This window comes from Ixodes scapularis, unplaced genomic scaffold (genome assembly GCF_016920785.2).
Source record: "Ixodes scapularis isolate PalLabHiFi unplaced genomic scaffold, ASM1692078v2 PGA_scaffold0__279_contigs__length_252992795, whole genome shotgun sequence".
Taxonomy (NCBI): Eukaryota; Metazoa; Arthropoda; class Arachnida; order Ixodida; family Ixodidae; genus Ixodes; species Ixodes scapularis.
Genome location: NW_024609835.1, coordinates 205,280,874 through 205,302,852, shown reverse-complemented (window position 1 = coordinate 205,302,852; position 21,979 = coordinate 205,280,874). Strand labels below are relative to the sequence as shown.

The 21,979-nt window shown below is 46.5% G+C and overlaps 4 protein-coding genes across 4 annotated transcripts; 3 read left to right on the top strand and 1 right to left on the bottom strand.

The window, feature by feature from the left end:
* Positions 1-209: 209 nt before the first annotated feature.
* LOC121837980 lies at positions 210-7,689 on the top strand. Its single transcript, XM_042293928.1, has 5 exons — positions 210-820; positions 2,030-2,206; positions 6,969-7,122; positions 7,247-7,339; positions 7,655-7,689. The coding sequence occupies exons 1-5, from the start codon at positions 392-394 to the stop codon at positions 7,687-7,689; spliced, it is 888 nt and encodes a 295-aa protein (XP_042149862.1). The 5' UTR covers positions 210-391.
* Positions 7,690-8,485: 796 nt separating this feature from the next.
* LOC121837976 lies at positions 8,486-11,413 on the top strand. The gene is made up of 5 exons (XM_042293922.1): positions 8,486-8,975; positions 9,556-9,905; positions 9,989-10,150; positions 10,233-10,419; positions 11,364-11,413. Exons 1-5 carry the CDS (start codon positions 8,486-8,488, stop codon positions 11,411-11,413), a joined length of 1,239 nt encoding a protein of 412 aa, XP_042149856.1.
* A 41-nt stretch (positions 11,414-11,454) lies between these two features.
* LOC121837975 lies at positions 11,455-14,118 on the top strand. The gene is made up of 3 exons (XM_042293919.1): positions 11,455-11,683; positions 13,155-13,326; positions 14,094-14,118. The coding sequence occupies exons 1-3, from the start codon at positions 11,455-11,457 to the stop codon at positions 14,116-14,118; spliced, it is 426 nt and encodes a 141-aa protein (XP_042149853.1).
* Positions 14,119-14,301: 183 nt separating this feature from the next.
* LOC121837974 lies at positions 14,302-19,067 on the bottom strand. The gene is made up of 3 exons (XM_042293917.1): positions 19,001-19,067; positions 15,126-15,210; positions 14,302-14,625 (listed from the first exon to the last, which is right to left on the bottom strand). The coding sequence occupies exons 1-3, from the start codon at positions 19,030-19,032 to the stop codon at positions 14,302-14,304; spliced, it is 441 nt and encodes a 146-aa protein (XP_042149851.1). The 5' UTR covers positions 19,033-19,067.
* Between the last annotated feature and the right edge of the window lie 2,912 nt (positions 19,068-21,979).

Here is a 21,979-nt window from a genome sequence, read left to right as displayed (position 1 = left end):
GCCAGCAAACTTTCAAACGAGCCAAGTCGCCGAAATCTGCTAACTCTAGCGCGCGACGTGAAGAGCAATCAACAGCGCTGTCAATACCACGGATCTGGCGCAGCCAACAGTGAGCCCCTACGTCAGAGGCATGCGTATGTCAGTTCTATGTTTCGGTTGTTTTTACTTCTCCGGGCGAAATTGAACGAAGACGTCGCGAGTGGAAGTGGCTCCTCCCGGCGTTGCGTGTTGGCTCTGTCCACATGATCACCGTAAAACGCATGCGCCAAGTTGGGAGCAGACGCACTCGTTTCCTCGTTTCGCCTCTGCTGCAGTAGGAGCAGTAGGAGGACGGCGTTTTGTGGTTTTGTTACGGTTCGAGCGCGGGCAGCATCCCCGAAGCCTAGCTGCGATGCCTCGCAGAAGGGCCATAGGCTCACGATGTTGTGTTGCTGCCTGCTTGAACTATCAGTTGACCAGCCCGGGAGTTGTTTTTCACAAGTTCCCTCGCTACAGTGCGCGTCTCATTGTTTGGACAGACATCGTGCGCCGTTGGAACTCCGAGAAGCCGTGGTCGCCAAATAGCAGGACATTGATCTGTTCTGACCACTTTTTGCCCGAATGCTACCAGCGAGATCTGCGCTTGTTCCGCGACGCTGGGTTTTCAACCAAGTACGCGCGTCTGGATCCAAACGCCGTGCCGTCGATCCTCGATCCTGGATCCTCGCCTTCCGTAACAGCCGACGGACTGACGCGGGACGCCGTGTCGTCGTACCTCGTTCCTCGATCCTCGCCTCCCCAAACAGCAGACGAACCATGCGTGAAGCGTCGTCGGACCGGGGTACGTATATTCCTCGCTCACGTCACGCTGGCCGATGCTTTTGTCTCTGTTCGTGCGGGCGAGCATGTGCGATCGCAAGCCTGTTGAGGCGACATTCACGAGCACGTCGCACGTAAGCGCACGCGAACGTTTTGTGCTATATATCAGTAGGAGTGAGTGCGCGTGTCCGCGCGCGGGCTGGCGTGCTCTTGCAAACGCTCAAACGGCTGTACGAACTTTACCCAGGACTGAACCGAACCTGAAATTGGGAACCGTAACTCTGAACACCGCCGTTATGTACTATAATATTAATATATTTCAATAATCTATGTTGTTACCAGTAAACAGTACATTTAAGAGCAAACAAGTTGTTTTCAAAACCAGTAATCTGAACAATATATCCGATCATTATTGCAAGTTAGACTAGAAAACTTTTCGTTTGTTTGGCGACCAAGATATTCCCCTTCTAATATAGGCATCCAATTGGTATTTATGTTGACACTTGTTGCACATCGTCATTTTAGCACAGGGCAATTCTTTCCACCTCCACTCTCTCCTCTTCCTCCCCACTAACATTCTGGCTGACTCCCAGACGGCCTGCCGGCACTTCCTTCTCACCACCTTGCATCTATCCACTGTGTCCCTACTCGACTCCTTCCTATCCTCCACCTCCCACACTTTCCCGTTAGTCTGGGTGCCTGGGCTGGGTGTTTGGGCACGCAGCCGTCCCTGGACACGCAGCCGTCCCTGGTAATGAGTGTGCTTGTGTACTCGCCCGAGAACTCTCACACCGGGAATATGGGGAAGATATGGGGTTGCCACCATCCGACCAACTGAACAACATTATCCTCCTTAGCCTTCTCTTACTCGCAGACAGGGCGTTCTATGACATCAACTCTTTTCCCACACTTCTCCACATGGTCTGGTAATGCCAGGACATTCCCTCTGTCTCGCCTCTTCCCAACCCCTCCCCCACCTCCTGGGAGGAGCAGCGGACCGATGACGCGGCCACTGGCCAGCAATAGCAGGCGGACCGTGACAAATTGGTGGCCGCCATTTTTGAGGCCCCGGACTTTGGGCTTCACCTGGGGGTGCTGGAACCCATCCCTACGATAATGTTTATACATTCATTATTTTATAACTTTCGCGCGGCCCTTACACTTAAACTAGGCTATAGGGTGTATTATAAACAAATCAAAGACAATCAATATTGACCGATTGGTTTCACAGAGCGGTGACCACTGTAGCAGCAGCAGCAGCACAGTGTCGAAGGGCAGTAGCTTGCCAGTGGTCACTACATGGGATGACGACTCCGAAGCACCAACATATGAGTCATCGCTGGATGCACCAGTGGCTCGAGAAGAACCTGTTGGTCAGAACCAAGCCAGAACAGCGTGCCTTAGCCAAGTACGTATTTTTGTTTTCATTGGTACCAATTAGCCATATCTTATGCATGAGCATGGAGATAACATTGTTATGAGTAACGAAACATGTTTACTAATACTGAACGTGCAGCTCCTTGGCCCGCAACCAAAAAGTGAATCATCAACAGCGTCTCGCATTGTTTGATATAAGGTGGTGTCAAAAAACAAAATTTCACTTCCTTCGATTGCACTTTGGAGTGCAGGGGGGGGGGGGAGGAGGTGTCGCGGGCTGCAGCCACCATTTGCCCTATTCGTTACGTGGAGGCGCTTGTTTTTGAGCGAAGTTTTGCGGTGTTGGTGAATCCCACAAAACCTAATGAGCATCTCTACCGACGGCAGAGCTCAAGAAGCACCATCGAAGACGTTCTTAGGCCTCAGATACATTTGTTCACTACGCTTTTCTGTCCATCAAGGTGGCCCCGCAGCACCCACTGGGGCCACTTTGGCCGCTAGTGAGCCAATTCCTCAAGTAACAGATCCTCTAAGCTCCGAATAAATATCAATATGTATGAAAATTGAGTACCAGCCGACGCTCCTTTGCATTGCCGATTTCTTTGACTGGCGCAGCCAATCACAGCGCAAAAAAAAAAAAGAAAAAAAATTGCGCAAGTTGGAAAGCATTGCCTCCGCCCGCAGGAAAGCAAAGGGCTAAGGCCCACAAACTAAGAATTTTACCGTGGGTTTGAGCAGAAGGTGTATCATGTGAAACCAGCCTATATGTTCTAACGAGCCTTTCCTTAGATATATTTCAAACCTAACACCAAATATCCGGGTATATGACGTTCGTGAGGGGGAGCATTGGAAAATACCAACAAATCGCACAAATTACGGTTTCCAAATGCTAAGGCATAATCTTCCATTTATTCTAAATAAACTTCAGAAGCATAATTTAACAAATATCGAGAGACTGAATCTTAGTACAATTAGAAATTTTTTTCCTGTATTAAAATTTCGCTTGTATTGTGAGGTCGTGTGTTCTGTATGTTTCAGATATCCTTGAGGTAGTACGATTATTATTTTTAGTCCTGTCATGTACCTAAATATGTTATGTGCCTTATATATATATGTGTGTATATGCGCGTGTGTATGATGCGTATGTATGTATTAATGTGTATGTATGCGTGTATATATATGTATGTATATGCATATATACATACATACATATATATATATGATTTTTTGTTATCTTTAACAGCGTGTTTAACTTATGCTGTTCTTCTGGTTCTTTTTTATTTATTTATTTATTTATTTGCTTAATGTTAAAAGCTGAAAACTTAATGTTATTACTTCATGTGTAGTACGTCGCCGTGTGCCAATTGTAAGGCTGCAGAGGCCTTGTCAAGTCAAACTTTTGACTTTTTGCCCCTGCAGCCTACATCAGTTTCTGATGTGAAATAAAGGATTGATCGATTGATTGATTGATTGATGTACACAAACGCAACTCTGTTATGTCACGGCTTGGTGGTGGCGCGTCGGGCACACTTCCGGTATGGGCTGTGGGCGGAAGACCCCATGCGAGACGTGCATTCCTGCATTGAAAGGAACCACCCGAAAGAAAAATCCATCAATGTAACGCTGTTTGGCAGTCAATGTTTTCTAGTGGACCGCTGACTGTGCCTGACTGTACGTCAAGCATCTCTGATTGGCCAACAAGTTACTCTGACCTACAGTCAAACTCCAGTCAGACTCCGCTTGTCGGCGTTCTGATGGTTTCCTGGTGGCAGTCGGCCGCCGCGAAATGCCATCAGGATGTCTTGGTGGCGATTCTGACTGTACATCGATTGTCTCTGACTGTACGTCAACAAGCTTTGGCGTGCAGACAGACGTACGGTCAAAGGACGTAAAGTTCGTTCGGACACCACTATTTCGTCAAATCTATGAATACGAAAAGTAATCCATGCACGAAAAAACGATTTCGGGACGTGAGCCCATAAAACCGCTGACGTTAGAGATATGACACGCAGCGGACCGACAACCTTGGTCAGAAGCCCGCCGAAGCGCCGAACACGACACTTCGCCGACTTCGCTTCGCCCATAGAGACGTCGTCGAGCTTTCATGAACGATCGCTCTCGACTCGTTTTGTTTGCCCGCTTGCTTTAACCTGTCGATCCTGCCCGGGCTCTACAATGTCTTACGTTTTAGTAGAATTTCTACTCGACAAGACCCAGCCTGTTGTGAGTTCCGACGATGTAAGGGACTTCAGCGGTGTAGTTGAAGACGACAAGGTGTACAGGTCCACTGGGCCGGTGACGCGCGAACAAAAGGATCGCTCTACGACGCGAAAGTACTCTACATGGCAGTTGAGTAGAACTGAAGTACGGCGAGTGATGTACGAGTGCTTTGCATAACACGCTGACGACTTAACTGTATTTGTAGCCGAAGCATCTCGTATAAATCGAATAGTCAAATCGACCTTTCGAAGCGGAGGCATAGCATAGTGGTTGAGATGCCCGATTTGTATGCAAGTGGTCGCGGGTTCGATGCGCGGTGGACCAGCTTTTTTTTTTTTTTTTTTTTTTTTTGTGAAGATTTTGTTTTATTGAGGCATTTGGCGATATTTATGAGTGCGTATAGCTTTACTCATATATAAATGCTGCCCTTGTTGATGAAATTCCCTTGGCAGTGGCAGTCAGACGTCCTCTGATGAACCATCAGATGACGTGTGATGGTCCATCACGTTCCACCGAGGCTGCTGACTGGCAGTCAGTGTCCCAAATTACGTCCCTTGATGGAATTTTCAATAGGGCAGACAAAGCCTGCCTTCTAGTCAAAATGCCGCAACTGAGGATGTACCAAAAAAGTCGAGAGGGGTTTGAAGGTCAGTTTTCACGTGCTCGGTTCGTCCGAGAACACGGATATGTGTCGTGAAAAGGGAAAACCACACGCCGTCGGACCATGATTGCTTGAACGGGAAGCGCTTTGGGTTGAAATCACGGATACTTGTAGTCATCAGCTTTATTTGTTTTGTTCCAACATAACGCCAGAGAACCGTCAAGTTGTGCGGACCACCACTACGCGAAGTTTTGCGGTGTAACGAGCCTCGCTAATTTCGCTGATTCCGCTCAAGTAGTTGGAGATTGCCAGGGCAACAATTCGAACGCGAAAAAGGGCAGGGGAACTCACACCGACGCTTGAGACGTTTGAAAGAGCAGACGACAGTTCGAACGATCAGGCAGCCGTTTGAACTTGAAGACGCACTGAACATGGTCCGCACAACTTGACGGTTTTCTGGCGTTCATGTTGGAACAAAGCAAATAAATCTGATGACCACAAGCATCCGCAAATTCAACCCAAAGTGCCTACCGCCCAAGCAATCGTTGTCCGACGGCGTCTGCTTTTCCCTTTTCACAGCACATATCTAGATTCTCGGGCGAACCGAGCACGTGAAAACTGACCTTCAAACCTTTCTCAACACTTTTGGTACGGTCCCAGTCACGGCGTTTTGACGAGAAGGCATGTTTGTGTCTAGTTCCTTTCAAAATAATGCAGGAATGCACGTCTGGCATGGGGACTTCTGCCCACGGCCCCAGACCGGACGTTTGCCTGACGCGCCACCACCGCGCCGTGACGTCACAGAGTTGAGTTCGTGTATACACAAACTCATTTCTGTTACGTCACGGCGCGGTTGTGGCGCGTCGGACGCACTTCCAGTCCGGGGCTGTGGGCGGAAGTGCCCATCTGAGACGTGTATTCCTGCGTTGTTTTCAAAGGAACCAGACAAAAACCTGGCTTCTTGTCAAAATGCTGCGATTGGGGCTGTACCAAAAGGGTCGAGAAAGGTTTGAAGGTCAGTTTTCATGCGCTCGGTTCGTCCGAGAACGTGGATATGTGCCGTGAAAAGGGAAAACCAGACGCCCTCGGACCACGATTGCTTGGGCGGGAAGCATTTTGGGTTGAATTCACGGATACTTCTGGCCATCAGATTTATTTGTTTTGTTAAAAATGAATGCCGGAAAACCGTCACGTTGTACGGACCACCTGCGAACTGCGTTCAGTGCGTCTTCAAGTTTAAACGGTCGCCTGATCGTTCGAACTGTCGTCTGCTCTTTCAAACGTTTCTGTTTGTCGTCTGCCCTTTTAGAGTACACCGGCCCGTAGACCAAACGTGGGCCCGGCACTTGCGATAAGAAGTAAGTGCAGGCCTCAAAAGACTTAAGTTTGAAGGTTGGTAAGCAGGCTCGATGTAAAAAGTAGATACAAGGAGATGTTGATCATTGTTATCAGTGGCCATCACCGACTTGTTAGGCCTGATTCACTTGGTTAGATTCTGCTTGCGATTTTCAGTATTGACGTCGACCATCTCAGCTACGGTTCACGCTTTTGCAGTGCGAGCGACGTCGCTATTGAAAATTGCGAGCGAAATCTCATCATGTGAATCAGGCTCTAGCGTACATTCTGCGGCGTCCACGCGGAATGAATCGCCGCATGTCAGATTATTCACGCGAAGTTTTGCGGTGTAATGAGCCTCGTTAATTTCACTGACGCCGCTCTGTAGTCAGACATCGTTAGGAGGACGTAGAATCAACAATTCCAACGCGAAAAAGAGCCCGGGAACTTACAACGACGACGACAACATCGCATTTCAATGGTTTGTTTATGGGCGACGGTGAGCTTCTTGCCCACACCCCCATCGCGCATACGCGGCGCCGGTGGCGTCCGCTAGGGGCGCTGCGGGCGCTCCGGTTTGTTTGTAAACATGAGTTGGTGTATACCGGTTGTAGTAACTATCGCACTGCTTTTACAGAGCGGGGACCAGGCTTCCGCTTCTGGGCCAGGGCGCAACAGCAGCACCGCCGCTTTATGCGACACCGTGCCAGCAACTACTGCAATTGATGGCCATTTTGGACCGCACTTGGAGCCGCCCATCTGCCACATCTGTATGTGTGTGGTAACGACAAGTATGTAGTGACTTGGTTCACCTTATTGTGTAATGACAGAATAGCTTTATCAGTCTCTCTCTCTCTCTCTTTGTGCAATGTTATTCGAGTCTATATCTGAATGTAATGTTTTTTGGTGTGCCAGGTACACCGACACTGTCTGTGGACAAAGCTGTGCAAGCCTTCGAGGAGCTTTGTCAGACCTCGACTGAAAATCCGGCACTGCCAACATCTTCCGGTGAGTAGCTGTGGTGGCTTAAGAATATAGTGCTATCTATGTAATACAAATGTGACGAGAGTTTAAATAGTATACATAACATAGATGCATTATGTCCGTGTTTCCCCGAGTTTATTTTTGCCAAATTTGGAAAGTGTTATTTGGACTTCATTCTTCTATCAAAACAAAGTTTAATAGTGTGAAATATTTACAATGAGCTCATCTATGCATTTCAAAACAAGCAAGTGTGCTTGTATTTACTACAAGCTTGCTGTAATAAATACAAGTGCACATGTTTGTATATGCATGAAAGTAAATGTCGCCTCGCTGTTGCAGGTGCCACAGAAATGTGCCGTGAAAGCGCAGGTTGAACAACATAGTAGTATAGCAACTTCAGCTTCACGCACCCCCATTCAAGTCACTTTACCCGCACCCACTGATGGAACTATGCTGTCCATGGTGACTATGGTCTGAACTTGAGACTGGAACAACCGCTAGCACCGTTAGACGTACAGCCTTATTTCTGCCGTGACCTAGAAATACATTGCCTTGTTCTCTGCAAAAAACAGACACCCACCGTCTTTCTCAGGACCGACGACCCTTCGCACTGATCCAACCTGATCTTTATTGCGCGCTTTTTTCTTTTCCCCGGTCGGTGTGACCTTCAAAATCCTATTTTTTTCGGATGAATTCGAATTGACAAAAGTTTTACAGGCAAATGGTTTTCGGACTTCATCGGCTTTATTTGAAAACACAGAACCACCGTTATATCATAACCATGGTGTTGAACCGCCGATTTTGTGTTTTGTTGTGGTCTGGTCTCGGTTCCAGCATGCCGCGCTAGATATTAGTTTGGTTACTGCCGCTACCAAGCATGAACTGTTTCCAACCAGTTCATAACACTACCTTTGACTGTGGCCATTCATGCATTTCCCTCATTTTTCGTTGAGCCTGGGCTATTTGCAGTAGCATGGCAGAAAGGTGGGGACCTAATGCTTTTATTGCGTCAAAATAAACTTGGAAGGGTGAGAATGACGGATATATATTTTTGCTCATCAATTGTAAAAACTGCACTGCATCACAAGTCATGTCATGCACACTGTTACTGTGCGTGTTAAAGAGTTTTGACACAATAATGTTTGCTCTGGCATTCAATCTTTTCCAGGCATGGTTGTCCAAAGCCCTTTGGGGAGCGAGCCAGCTGTTCCCGGAAGTCCCCAACAAGCCCAAGAGAACTCGGCAGACGTTGAGCAAGAATTGCGCCAGTGGTGTTCTACGCCTACAGAGGACAAGACGCCAAGCCCCTTGTCGTTGGAGCGGGATGCCACTCCTGAACCCTCAGAACCTGGGGCATCGCCTTCGGACACCAGTTACACGGAGGCCGCCTTCCTGGACTCCGATGAGGATATGTGCCCTGAGCCAGATCTGTTGGACGAGAGTTACAGGCCGGATAACTCTTTCAACTCCGATGATGAACCGGATTCCGACACCCGCATCTGGTCCAACGACTCTGTGCACTCGGGCGGTGCAACAGATGTCGAGTATGTGTCCACTGTAATTTTTCAGAAACCAGAACTCCATTTTATGAATAGGATTAAACTAGGTCTACCAATCTGGAAAACTTGTAATTATCTGGGGCTTTTCTTCACCTGCAAAAGTTAGACAAATATAAGGGAAACAGTCAAAAGGTTGGCTATATCAGGAGAAATGACAAATGGAAGTGGCGCGGCAGTAATAACGAAGCTTTACAGTCGCACATCGGCACAGCTGCACCCAATAATGTTCCCTGAAACATCATTAGATAGTGCAAGCCATTACCTAATTAAATGAATAATTAATTAATTTATTACACTACCAGTTCCTAAATGAAACTTTAGTATGGTGGTTACATGAGTGTTTCTTATCATACATACAGTTTATGGTGCAGTGGAGGAGCCTTAGAACTACATCTTATAAAAAGCACGACGATCACACTTGGTTATTCGGACCAGGTTGAAATAACGGCCAGGAAATTTAATAGAAATAGTCTGGGAGAACCTGGCAAAGTCACTGAATATGAAAGGAGGAGCTTGTTAGATATCCCGATTTTGTGCAAAGAACTGTGAGAGATGATGGCAGAATAAAAAAAAATTAGAAGCGTTAAAAAAGAACTGTTTTTGAAATTTCAACACTATAATCTTTTGGTTTATTCTTTTTCTTTTTTTAACAGTGAAGGAGGTGCAGCACGTCTTCAGCAGGAGTGGACCCGGTAAAGGAGAGAAAGTACCTGGTGACTGCATCACAGCTGCTGCTGCTGTTTTCTGCATGCATCAAATGCCTGGCTCCGACACGGACGAAGCTGACACATCGAGGGACCCTTGTGCACGCCGTCATCACGTGTGCACGAGGGCACAAGACTGTGTGGGAGAACCAGCCCAGAATCAACAGCAAGGCACTCCTCAACATCCTGCTGCCTGCTGCCATCACCTACTCTGGAGCCAGCCCAAAGCGGGTTCTTCGCCTCCTGGGATCTATAGGCGTGCAAGTCTTGAAGAAGACTCAGTTCTTCCGGGTGCAGAGCTCTTTGGTCTTTCCTGCTGCTACAAAGGTGAGCAGAACTGACTACAAGATTGTTCGTTCACTAAACATGTTCACTGATTGAGCCTGACACTGAGTTTTCTCGTTTCAAAGACCTGGGAAGCTGAACAGGAGTCTCTCCTGACAGCCACGAAAGACAAGCTCCACCTTGCAGGCGATGGGCGTGCTGACTCGCCTGGCTACTCTGCCAAGTATGGGACGTACACACTGCTTGACACCCGCATCAACAAGATAATGCACTACGAGGTTCTTCAGGTAAGAAGTAGCTAAATATAAGATGACCTCAATGCATCACATGGATCAGGTATGCATTTTACGGCACCTTTTTCTACCCTAGTCGACAGAAGTCAAGTCGAGCAACCACATGGAGACGGAGGGCCTGAAACGTTCCCTGGACTTCCGCCTGAGCATGGGGCTGTCTGTGTATGTTCTTGTGACCGACCGGCACTTTGGGGTGAATGCCCTGATGAGAGGCAGGTACCCCGACACCAAGCACCGGTTCGACGCATGGCGTGTCGCAAAAGGTAATTGTATTGATAACTCCAATACCCCTGTACATGGGCCGTTTTAACAATCATTGAGTCAAGGATCATGGACATCTCACTGAGCTCAACTAAGTTGCCTGGTGCTACGCGGTACATGGGCCTAATGACCCAAGTTCTGATGCACGTCACGTGACCCACATGACAGAAAAAAAAAGTATTGAGAATAATTGCGTGTAACATGTTTAACAAAACACAAAAGAAAAGTTTAACTTGACATATACTGTAAACAACTTAAATTTCACGAATCGCCCATATTGAGATCCCACCATGTCGCAAGAATGAAAACCCACAAATTATTCCAAAAATTCAGCTTTGACCTAAATCGTAAAATATTGAGCCTGCAAAAAATAAGTCGTTCAGAGTGATAGATTTTAGTTTATTTTGAGAACAAAGAAAACGAAAATTGGAATATTTCACAGAAATTTAAAGCAAGAGTGACAACGAAAGTCTTACTGCCACCGACATCACAATGGCCGCACTTCCTCGACGTTTCGCAATAGTTTTAGTGGTAGCTCTGACTTCGTATCATACCTCTTCTGATAATATTTGCTGCTATGATAATTTTTAGATACCTCTCTTCTGCAATAGTAAATGCTTCGCTAGCACTGGCCATCAGTGGTGATGTGGTGATTGCTGCCATCTTTAGCTTTGTTGGGGTGAACCCCCATTAGTTAACTGGGGTAGGCGAGCTCAGTTGAATTCAATGATCGTTAGCGGCTTGATGGTAGATGGCACTGCAGTGTAACACCGCCCGATCACGATTGAGTTAATGATCGCTGGCTCAATGAACTATAGTGCAACATGCTTTGTTGTCAAGATACACGTGGCATTATTCAAACGTCATATGGTATACTAAAGTTGACGATGTTGTTCATGCTGCACCAGTATCTAGATGCAATTTTACTATAGCTTCATATTTTTAGTGTATCTAATATCAAAACTTGTTTTCCAAACTAGACTGGTGCTGAGCTAGTAATCATGGAGGCTTTCTAATTTATAGGCATTGGGAGCAAGATGGCCTCTGCAGGCAAGACAAAGAAGAACAGCATCTTGAATGCGTGGGTGAAGACTGTACGTGGACACGTCTACTGGTGTGCACAGACCAGCAGTGACAATGGCGCGCTGGTGCTCGCAAAATGGGTGTCCGTAATGCGACACGTGAGCAACGTCCATCAGCACCCCAGCCCCCTGTACCCTGCGTGCACCCATGGCCCAATCGAAGAGCGCTGGTGGCTTCAGGAAGGTAAAAAAGATTCATTTTTTAAACATTCATAACATTCTTTTCACTCCAGTTGTCGGCGAAGCTTTCATAATAAGGACAGACTTCCTTTGGCTGCTCTGGCCAGTCTACAATCAAATAGCACAAGGAGGAATCGGAGATGAATGCAAGTGTTTCCAGATGGGGGGTCAGCATACCAGATTGTGGTTCGGATAACTCGTATGCTCCCTCCCCCCCCTTTCCCGCTCTGCATTTCACACTTGCGGAATTCAAAAGGAGGGTCAGGATATCCCAACCCCCCCCCCCCCCCCCTCTAGACCAGCCGATGGGAGGACTCCATCTCGTATCCAGCTCATAGTACTGAGCGGACATTTCAATTACATCAAGAGGCTTAAACTGCATGTTTCTAGCCTTATATTTTAAGAAAAACACTCCACTTTCGAGGTCATGAAAAGACACAGAATGAGGAAGTGAAGACCGACTTGTAACATGCAAAAGACGCATAAAAAGGAAAATTGCAGATTATATGAAAATTATTTAGGCAGAATTACTGAGCACAGATCTAGCTTCTGCAGAGATGGATAAAAAATAAAATGGCAGTTGCATCACGTATACAACACAAAAAAGTGATTTGTGGACAGGCTGCAATGGGCACTGGCTTTGCTGTTTAACCTTTTGGGTGCCACCAGGAGTATACTCGGCTGCGCTCTGGCTTACCTGCTCAGTCACTATCGATATAAACTCAGCACTTACAAGGGTCAGGGTGTCTAGAGACCGGCAAAACCGGGAATTGTCAGGGGAAATTTAATTACCAGGAAAAATCGGGGGACTGTCAGGGATATTGCCAAAGAGCGAGCCGAGTCAGGGAAAATGTGCCGGAAACGCTATCGAGTGCCCTGAGCAGAGACTTGAAAACCTGTAGGCAGAAAAATAGGTAATAAATTCTGCTTGGAGCGGAGCCCGCGGGCCCTGCTCAATTGATGTAGAGTGTAATACCCGATGCAAAGGGAACCGCTGACAAATCCAGTAAAAGCCTTGGATTGGATTGAGGGCGCGACACTAGACTAGACCCAGTTAGAGCTACTAGATTTATTATTATTAACAAATGGGAAATCTGCAGACCCCAATACAATCCAAGCCAAAAGTATCCGAAAGTGTGCATCTGGCGGCTATGCCATGCTGCCATTCGTAATTATTAACATGTGTGGTTCAGCGTCATGTTTTTATTGTGTTTCTGGAAGTGGCTTCTTCACTGACTATGTCAGGGGGCAAGAAAGTGCTCATTTAATCCGGAGAGGACGAACCCAAATATTTCGGAATATGCAAGTTGGGCTCAGCCCGTGCGAAAGTATTGTAACAGTTCTGAATGCTCAATGCCTTGTGTTGTAATGATCTGATATATTTAACCACCTCTACAATGGGCAGGGACCGTTGTAGAGTTGTAATAACTTGCTAGACACCCAGAGGGTTATTTCGGTACTTTCTCTTATCGCAGGGACCGAGCCATACGTGGCTCTCGAAAAGATCGTCATGTCCAAGCAACTACTCAAGGACATTCCAAGGGTGTCTGGAGACGGTCAGACCTATCGCCTAGAGTCGTTCCACAGCATGCTGCTCCGGTTTACTCCGAAATCCAGTCACTTCAGTTTTGAGGGCATGGTGGCACGGTAAGCAGGCATCCTGATATATGCTAGTGATATTTGTTTATTTATGAACCTTTTCTGAAATTTCTACTGTGCACCACTCACGCAGAAAATACTGGGGATGCACTTATGTACACTAGCAGATGAGCGAGTTCACATACTGTTTTCAGGAGCGACGCCCTATGTCCGTTTGTACAATCTTTATCTCCCTCGTCTTTAACGAGCTTCTCATTGTTACCGTAAGTCGAAGGAAGCCAACATTTTTCATACATACTTGTGTCCGCACAATGGTTACAAATTGCAGCGCTCCTTGTACTGTAAACGACGTAATTTCCACGAAGGCCTAATTTTTGTGAATCGCCTACAATTTGCGAAAAATATGTCCCGCAAACAATTTTGGTAGAATGTAAGCACATAAGAATCTACATTGAGATCCCATTGTGTCGCAAAAATTAGAACCTGCGAATTATTACAAAGCTTGAGCTTCGACCTAAATCGCGAAATATTGACACCGCGAAAAATAAGTCCTTTACAGTAAATGAGAAGTGTCGACTTAATTTTGATCACAATAAGTGAGTCATTCAATGAGAATAGGATGGCTTGCTAGTGTGCGAAACGATGCAGGGCCATGTTCCCGAGGATGGTCTGCTAGCATACGACAAGTTGCCTGCCAGTGTGGATACGGTTACTAGCATGTGTTGTGCAATATGAAAATTTCTGAAAAGTTCTAATATGAAATATGCTTAGGGCATGTTTACAGTCTTTCCTCCCCTTATATGCGGCCCTCACAGGACTGCCGTCGCGGTGCTCCACTAATATGAGAACAGCAACCGTGTGCAGGCCACAACGAAGGACGAAAAAAAGCGAAGTTGTCTGAAGTTTCCCAAGTCACGGAAAGGCGAATGGGTCCTCAGCCCCATCATGGAGACTGCGTCGTACGGTGACTACAAACACTTTTATTCAGACATTGGCTACAGCTTGACTATCACACTTTCTTACTCAGACTACGTCCAGAGGTTCCTCAATTCCTGCCTGGAGTTGGCCAAGGCTTCCCGGGCCTACCAGCAGGCTGTGGCTGCGAACGGGCCACGTCCTCGTCGACCACCTCTGTGCAGCGTTGCACAAAGGCCAGACAAGGAAGCAGCGGTGTTGGCCCACAGGACCCGGTTCGATCAAGCATAGTGGAAGCCCGTGTATGTGGTCGATAGGAATTCTTTTCTTATCCTGGCCACCACACAGCACGGGAGCCTGACGCGGCGAAACCTGCCCAGTCGTCCCCAAATCCACCAGACGAACTGGCTGTATGCCGTGTACCTGTACCGTCTGAGAAAGTAACAGAAGAATTGGTAAGAGTCTTAGAAAGACTTCATCTGCTACACTTTTACTGTGAACTTGGGGACCCTTTTGCCGCATCTCTATAGGAAAAGGCTTTTCGAAACCTGGAAAGCCCATGATATCTAGACATTTCTAGAAATTTCATGCGTGAAAACCTTTGCCGCTGCTTCTGGTGTGCTTTTATTGAGAAGAAATTCACTAGTGCCTGTATGGGTGTTTCCTCGTTCTTGAGTGATTGACTGGACAGACAATTTTAAAATTCAATTAAATCTTTTAACTAGTTCATTCGCCTGTGGACTGCGAATTGCAGACTGATGATGAGAAGTCCCTCGACCTGAGGAACTCTCAGGTTGTGCGGGACCTGACCTGTAAGCCATGGTCCAAGGCAGTAATGTTTGGATGTCCCTCTCAGCTGAATATTGTTATTAGGAAGTCGCAGACAATCTCTGCTGTAACTCTACTACAGAAAGCAACCCCAGGCTACTTACTGAACTAGTTTGTTGCAAAACGGTAATGGTGAGAGAAGTTTGTAGAATAGTTCCACAGTGTCTGTTCCAAGCTGTTTCCATGCGCCTATTGGAAAAAGCACTGGTTGTAGAGGTGATCCTTCTTTCGCTGCTTACTTGTCGGTTGTCTGACATGCGTGACAGTATTTGGACAAGTATTGGCTTCGCTGTCCATTCTGGGCCACCACAGAAGCATTCACATAGTTGTATTTTGGTTCACACTATTCGTCTGAGTGAAGCAGAAGGAACCAGCACTTTTGCGTATAGCAGTAAGCCATATACAGAGGAAAGTTCTTTTCGTATCTTGTAGTGGGAGACAGTGCTGATTCCCATAGGTATTTGAGACCCCAACCCATGTTGACACACTATCACCCGAGGTAAATCGGGGTCTTGTTCTTTCTCTTTCTGTACCTCTTCTTGGTCAATTCAGCAGAGACTGCACACACGGCAAGTGAATTTTCTTTTTTCGACGTATGACTTTGTGCAATCTGAGGAATTAAATGCAGGAAGACGAGAAAGCTCGACTGCCACAACATTCTCATTGCCCTTTTGGTGATCTTGAGGAGACGCATGGCCACCCGGCAATTGTTATCGGTTGTCGACCGTTTCCCTAAATACAGAGTAGTGTAACCAGAGCCTGGTGGTCCATCCTGAGCATGAAATAGGGACCGAAAAGGAAAACATGATGCTTCTCGCAGGCCCAGAGGCACGCCTATTCCTCTAACTCTGCAGAGCGGTTGCACTGGGCGCTGGAAAGCAATCGCGATGTGAACAGGATAGTGCGAATTCCATCTGGATGTCTTGCTGTAGCACTGTGCCTAATCCATAATCCGATGAATCTTTTCTGACGATTGTAGAATTCTAATTGGAGAATTAAAAAAAAAAACTGAAAAATAAATTTCTCTCCAACCTGTGACGATAGCAGGCAGTGTCACGTCGAAAACTATATGGAACAGTTTCGAATCGGGTTTTTACTGATGCAAATGCCACCTCTTGTGCTTTTTGCCATTATAAGGGGACATCTTTCCGCAGATGCACATGCAAGGGCCTCACGATGGTTGCAAAGTTAGGTATGAATTTGAAACGGTATGTAAGCAGGTCAAGCAAAGACCAGTTATGATGTCATGTCTCTTTGGGTAGAAGCTTGCATGGTGGCTTGAACATTATCATGGCATGGCTTAATTCCCTGAGGTGTCAACTTGTGTCCAAGAAATTGAAGTTGCTGCACTGAAAAATGCATTTGTTTTTGTTCGGTTTCCAACCTGCGTCTTGTAGGCGGGGTAAGCCTTGTCTTAGGCGGGCATCATGGTCTTCAGTTGTGCAACTGAAGTTGAGCACATCATCCTGGATAGATTGACAATGATGCCTGTTGTGTTCCAAAGAATACAGTTCTTCATATTTTGAAAAGCCGGAGCAGCGGAAGCCAGCCCAAAACATACTGTGAACAGGAAGAGACTTTCATGAGTCACAAACGCAATGAGGTCCCCGCTCTCCTCTATCAGGTTCAGCTAGTGGTACGCTGACGAGAGGTCCCACTGGTAGAAGATGTGGGTGCCAGAAAGCTGGTGAAGGAGCTCGTTTGGACACCGAAGAGGTCGTGAATAGAGAACAACAGAGGTGTTTGGTTTACGGAAGTGGTCTGTGATGCATTATTGCGCTCGATCACTCAGGAGTGCTCCAACTTTGCCGGCTCTACAGGAACTTTGTCACGCACTGCAAAAGTTATCCTTCATAGATTCTGTTGCACCAGACTGATGGACACTTCGTCTTCACCTTGTGAACATATCCAATGGCGTGGCCCATACCTGAGAACAGCTGGAGGAAACCTTTGACGGCCTCTGGAAGGTCGTTTGCCGAAATGATAGTCACCTGTCATCCGCAGGAGATGAAAAGTCCAGTTGAATTTCCAACCCTTGTAAAGCATTTATAGTCCCATTACGGCTGTCTTGTTCGGACGACGTGGAATGTGCAATCGCCATTACTTTGCGCCAACTGTACTGGTGAGCTGGCTTTTTCCAAAATGTTTGGAATAGCAATGTTTTCTTACGGAGTAGCCAATGAATGCAGTACTTGTAGGTTGCAACTTACAAGAATGGACGCATCTTCTGTAGACGCTTTCCAGAAGGATTGAAACCGAGGGTCTTGTGTCTACTAGGAGTTTGATAAAAAGGAACGCAGGTATCCTGCATGTGGTACAGTTCGCTAATATCCGAGTTGCTATACTTCAGTTTGTTCTATGCTTGGTACTTGTGATCCTGTCAAAACTGTTTGCTTGCAAACAAAGGCAAAATGTCCAATCTTTCCTTTTCTGCATGCTTGATTCCTTGCAGGACGTTTAGGGTAGTCTGCCATGTGGCACATTGAACCAGATCTGCAGTAAATGCTGGACGACCTTTGATTGGGTGTTTTGCCCCTAACTATTGGTTTCTTTTAGGCTTGAATCTTTGCCACTTGAAAACTGAGTCCCGCATCTTTGGTAAAAACTTTGGCCTCCTTCATCGCCCGCTGAACTTTTGAGGTGATGGCAAGAGCTGATTCGAGTGGTAGCTCAAGCTCTAGTAGTGGGCGGTTTCGCACTTCGGCATGAATTGTCTTATTGACAAGTCGATTGCAGACTATTTCATCTGTTATTGTCCCAAACCAGCAGTTTATCGCAAGGCCCCGGAGAACGTGACACACTCTTGTACTGTTTTGGCCGGTCATCCCCGTGTGCAACGAAAAATAAATCTTTCCAATGTTTTACTGTCAAGAATTTTTGTAACTCTCTTGCCACTGCATCATAGACTCTGGAAATGGGCGATGCAGGTCTGCGCGATTTGGAGGTAGCTCCTGCAGTACTTGCACTTATATGAGTGGTAGCAGTGGACAAGGCAGAATCTTCCGGCAGTTTGCAGTAGGTCCGCTGACTCTCAACTTCAAGTGAGCTAAATAGAATGGCAGTTCTGCCATTATCTATTGTCGACCCATTGGAAGGGATCGTGTACTGGCGTACCATTCCTCCATGAAATCGCAGGCTCGCCTCGGTATGGTAGGAAAGACGGGTGAATAAACCTTTATAATCGAGTTGAAGCTGTCGATTGTGACAATTGTTATGTATAGGGACTGTCTATGCAAGTTTAACAGAAGGCAAGCTGTTCCCATTCGGAGCTCGGTTCGTTCATTCTTATTCATTGTCTTCTTCGGCTCAACCTAGACGTAGACGCAACAATTTAGGTAATTCAATATTCCCCCCTCCCCCAAAACAAACACCTGGCTATGTGCCTTCTTCGATCCAAGGTACCATGAGCACAACTAACGTTTGCAATATTCGCGACTCCAGCTTAGTCTAGGGGGTGTGCTGGTCAGGCAAAATGGCGGACAAAAGGAGGTCGCTTTCATCGTTCAACACGCTGACCACCATAAATTTCTTGCATTGCAGCATAACATCTGTGTTACATAAGAAAGCAAAACGATTTTTCGACAGTAGAAACCTTCTAATCAATGCATAGGAATGACATGGCAGAAGCATAAAAATAATCACTGGAAACAGTGTTTGTTTCTATACTGCCTACAAGAACCAAGCTGCGATAGCAGAAGACAGAGTCAAAATGACCTCTTCTCTTGAGCTTCCCGGCGGTGCCGCTACGCAGCGTCGATAGATTTTGTTGGAGTCGCAAATACACTCAGCGGGATTTACAGACTGTCTTACAGTGTGGTGCATTTATATTTGATATGCTATAAAAGTTCTGGTCTTGTTCCGATCCCGAGCTGCTGGCTCCAAATATGTTGGGCGAAAAAATTTCAGCTGGTCGTACGCTATGTTCAGCAGTCGCACATCCAGACATACGAGCAGAAAAAGTTCATTTTCTGTGACACACCTTCCCAAGTTTGTTTGTGTGATTTTTGGCATGTCCCTGCAGCATTGCCCGACCTCCTGGGGGCAATTTCCACATGTGTATCTGAAAGAGGATACATTTCAGTTGAAAAATTATCTTCTATGCTTATGTGAAAAGGGAGCTTTAGGCAGATGTGAGTGGCGTGCCAACGTTTCACTAGGAGACCTGCCTTCTTCAGGAGACCTAACCCTGAAGAAGGTAGGTTTCCTAATGAAGTATCAGCACGCCGTTCTGAGGTCCACTGAGAGGTTAGGTCTTCACATTCTTCCTGCCAGCCTGGACTCCCTTGGTGCTATGCTTGTACTATCGCGGACAATATGAGCTGAAACAGCGCTCCGGCCGGCGCACGGTACTACCTGCGCCGCCTGTCGCCTTGCTCCGCACACATGCCGCACCCTGAGTACGAGATATTTTCTCACTTGCGCTCGCTGCGCCACTGCGCTCTTCCGGCTGTCTGCAAGCGAGACGGTGGGTGCGACAGCGGGCATGTGTAGGAGGGCGGCGGGGGGAACAAAAGATTACACTTGTCATTCCCCTTTTGGTATTGATTTACTTTACTCTATCGCGCAAAATCCCGTAGAAAAAACGCTGACTGATGAAGGAAAAATATTGAAGTGTCTTAAATTTCAACTGCGATATCGTTTTTGAAAGTCATATCAAAATACGTTGCAGGTTGTTTTTGTTTGATTATAGGTGCATGCACAAAGTGGGACATCGTAAAATATAGGCCAAAATCTGTATGCCGGATTTAGTCCAACTCCAATTATTTTTTCTTTCTGTTTCACTGATCACAGATGTTCAAAAAACGGTTAGCATACATGTTACTGAAAAGGTTTTGTAACCTTGATTAGTATAAAAAGGTTCAAAAATATTATTTCTTGATTACTGGGCTCACGTGTTTGTTTCAAGCAAAACAAGTTGCTGACAAGACGCCAGTTTTTTGTTTACGAATTCCTAGTCTTAATAAGGTGGGACAAACAGTGATATATTTGTCAAGAGAAGGAGATTTAAACTTGACCTAAAACAATATTTGCAGAGGACATTGTCAGACACAAAAGATTAATAGTCAGCGTGGAAGCTCAACTGCACTATACAAGAAGATCGGCATGAAGGAGGCATCGCTCATGGGAAGTATGCGTGGTTCACGGCGTCGAACAGTGTGTCGCAACCGTAGCATCAAGTTTTGTTCCAATCGGCAGAAGTCCAGTTCAGGGGGTCGTGAGGCGCAATAAAACTTGCAAAATAATTTAATACTGCGTCACTCTCCCCTGACCCGCACCACGGCTCTCATCCTGTCTGGTAAGAAATCAAAGCGCAGCCACGAAGTCTGGCTCAGCCCCGAAGCCACTCCCATTCACCTCCCATTGCTTTCCACAATTTGCAGGCAGTGGCGCGGTGGAGGGGACGCCGTGACATGGCTACCTTGATGCGCCTTCATATGTTTTCGATGATATTCAGATCGGCTCCTTTTAAAGGCCAAGGCAGCTTCGTCAGGCAGCGCTCCTCGAGGAGATAAGAGCGTGACAGCGCATTTTCCACTTCGGCGCTTTTTTGAAATCCACTGAAATGCATGTTAGCTGAAAACGTGAACATTGGGCTAGCAGACGGCCGGAAGAGCGCAGTGGCGCAGTGAGCGCAAGTGATAATTTATCTCGGCCTCAGGGTGCGCCGTGTTGAGAAAGTGATGCGACAGGCGGCGCAGGTAGTACCGTGCACAGGCCGGAGCGCTGTTTCAGCTCATATTGTCCGCGATAGTACTTTCTATAGTTCTGGTCACCCCAGAAAATGCAAGTTGCACAAATAGTTCTTATCTGCATAATGTAGTTCGTACTGGACTTGGGACTCCTGGCTTTCCTGTTGCTGGCTATCACGTCGTTCCCTTCCTGGCAATGGGGGATCAAAGTTGTACGGATCAGGCACATATATAGCTCCTTGCTGCAGACCTCCCAAGTCTGCTCCGAGCGGCAGGCTGTCGTCGTCGGACATAGATACTGAAAATAAAGCATTTGGATCAATGAAACATTTGATTATGTATGATCAGTTACATTTATTTTTCTCTGAGGGTTGCATTAGCTCTGGCAAAGTGTTGTAAACAAGAATGTTTAGTAGGAGTTATTTTAATTGAGTTGTGTAAATTACACATGTGTATTACTTTGTTGTGCTGGTTTTGCGGGAATTGTGTGTATGCGATTGTTCTTACCAAGCTACGGTATCAATAAAAAATGAAACAATAATTGCACCCTCTTTTTTGGTCCTTGACATTTGCATAGGTGGCTACATGTGATTGCTTAAGCTCATGTCACTAATTTGCTGTTACCCTCTAACAAAGAACAAAACAAAAAAAAAACGTGCTTGCAAATATTAGCTACACTCTGAAAACAAACAAATGTGCACTGAAGCGTAATTATCGCAGCATTGATCATTTTCGCGGACACTTTTGCTATTGACAACAAACGTGTAGTCTGTCGTACAGCTCTATAAAGGTGCACAATTGGGCTACTAAATTTGGAAATATGTGCGGTCAAACCGGTCAAACGCACACCGCCTTGGCCGCACTACGCGCCGGGCGTTTCCGTGTGTACGAGTAAATGTCTAGCGCCTGTAGAAACAAGCGGCGAGAAAACTTCGCCATTTTCGGGAAAAGATGCGCAAATTTGGGGGTTTACGTGCCAACCCAAAGAGGGGTACCTAGCACGTCCCAACGGAGGTCTGATTATTAATTTGGACCACTTCGCAATCTTTTGACGGGCAACCGATATCTCGGTTACACGGCGCCTTCTCGGTAATAAGCAAGCGTAAAATTACGAGCATCTCGGTCGGGATTCTAACCCGCCAACTGGGGATACGCAAGCGGACCTATGTTCCGGGACAACATTTTGTGGCATATCGGAAAAATTAGAGCGCGAGTACACAGCTTCCACCAGCGCTGAAAACCCTTCCTGACGAAATGTCTGGTGATGC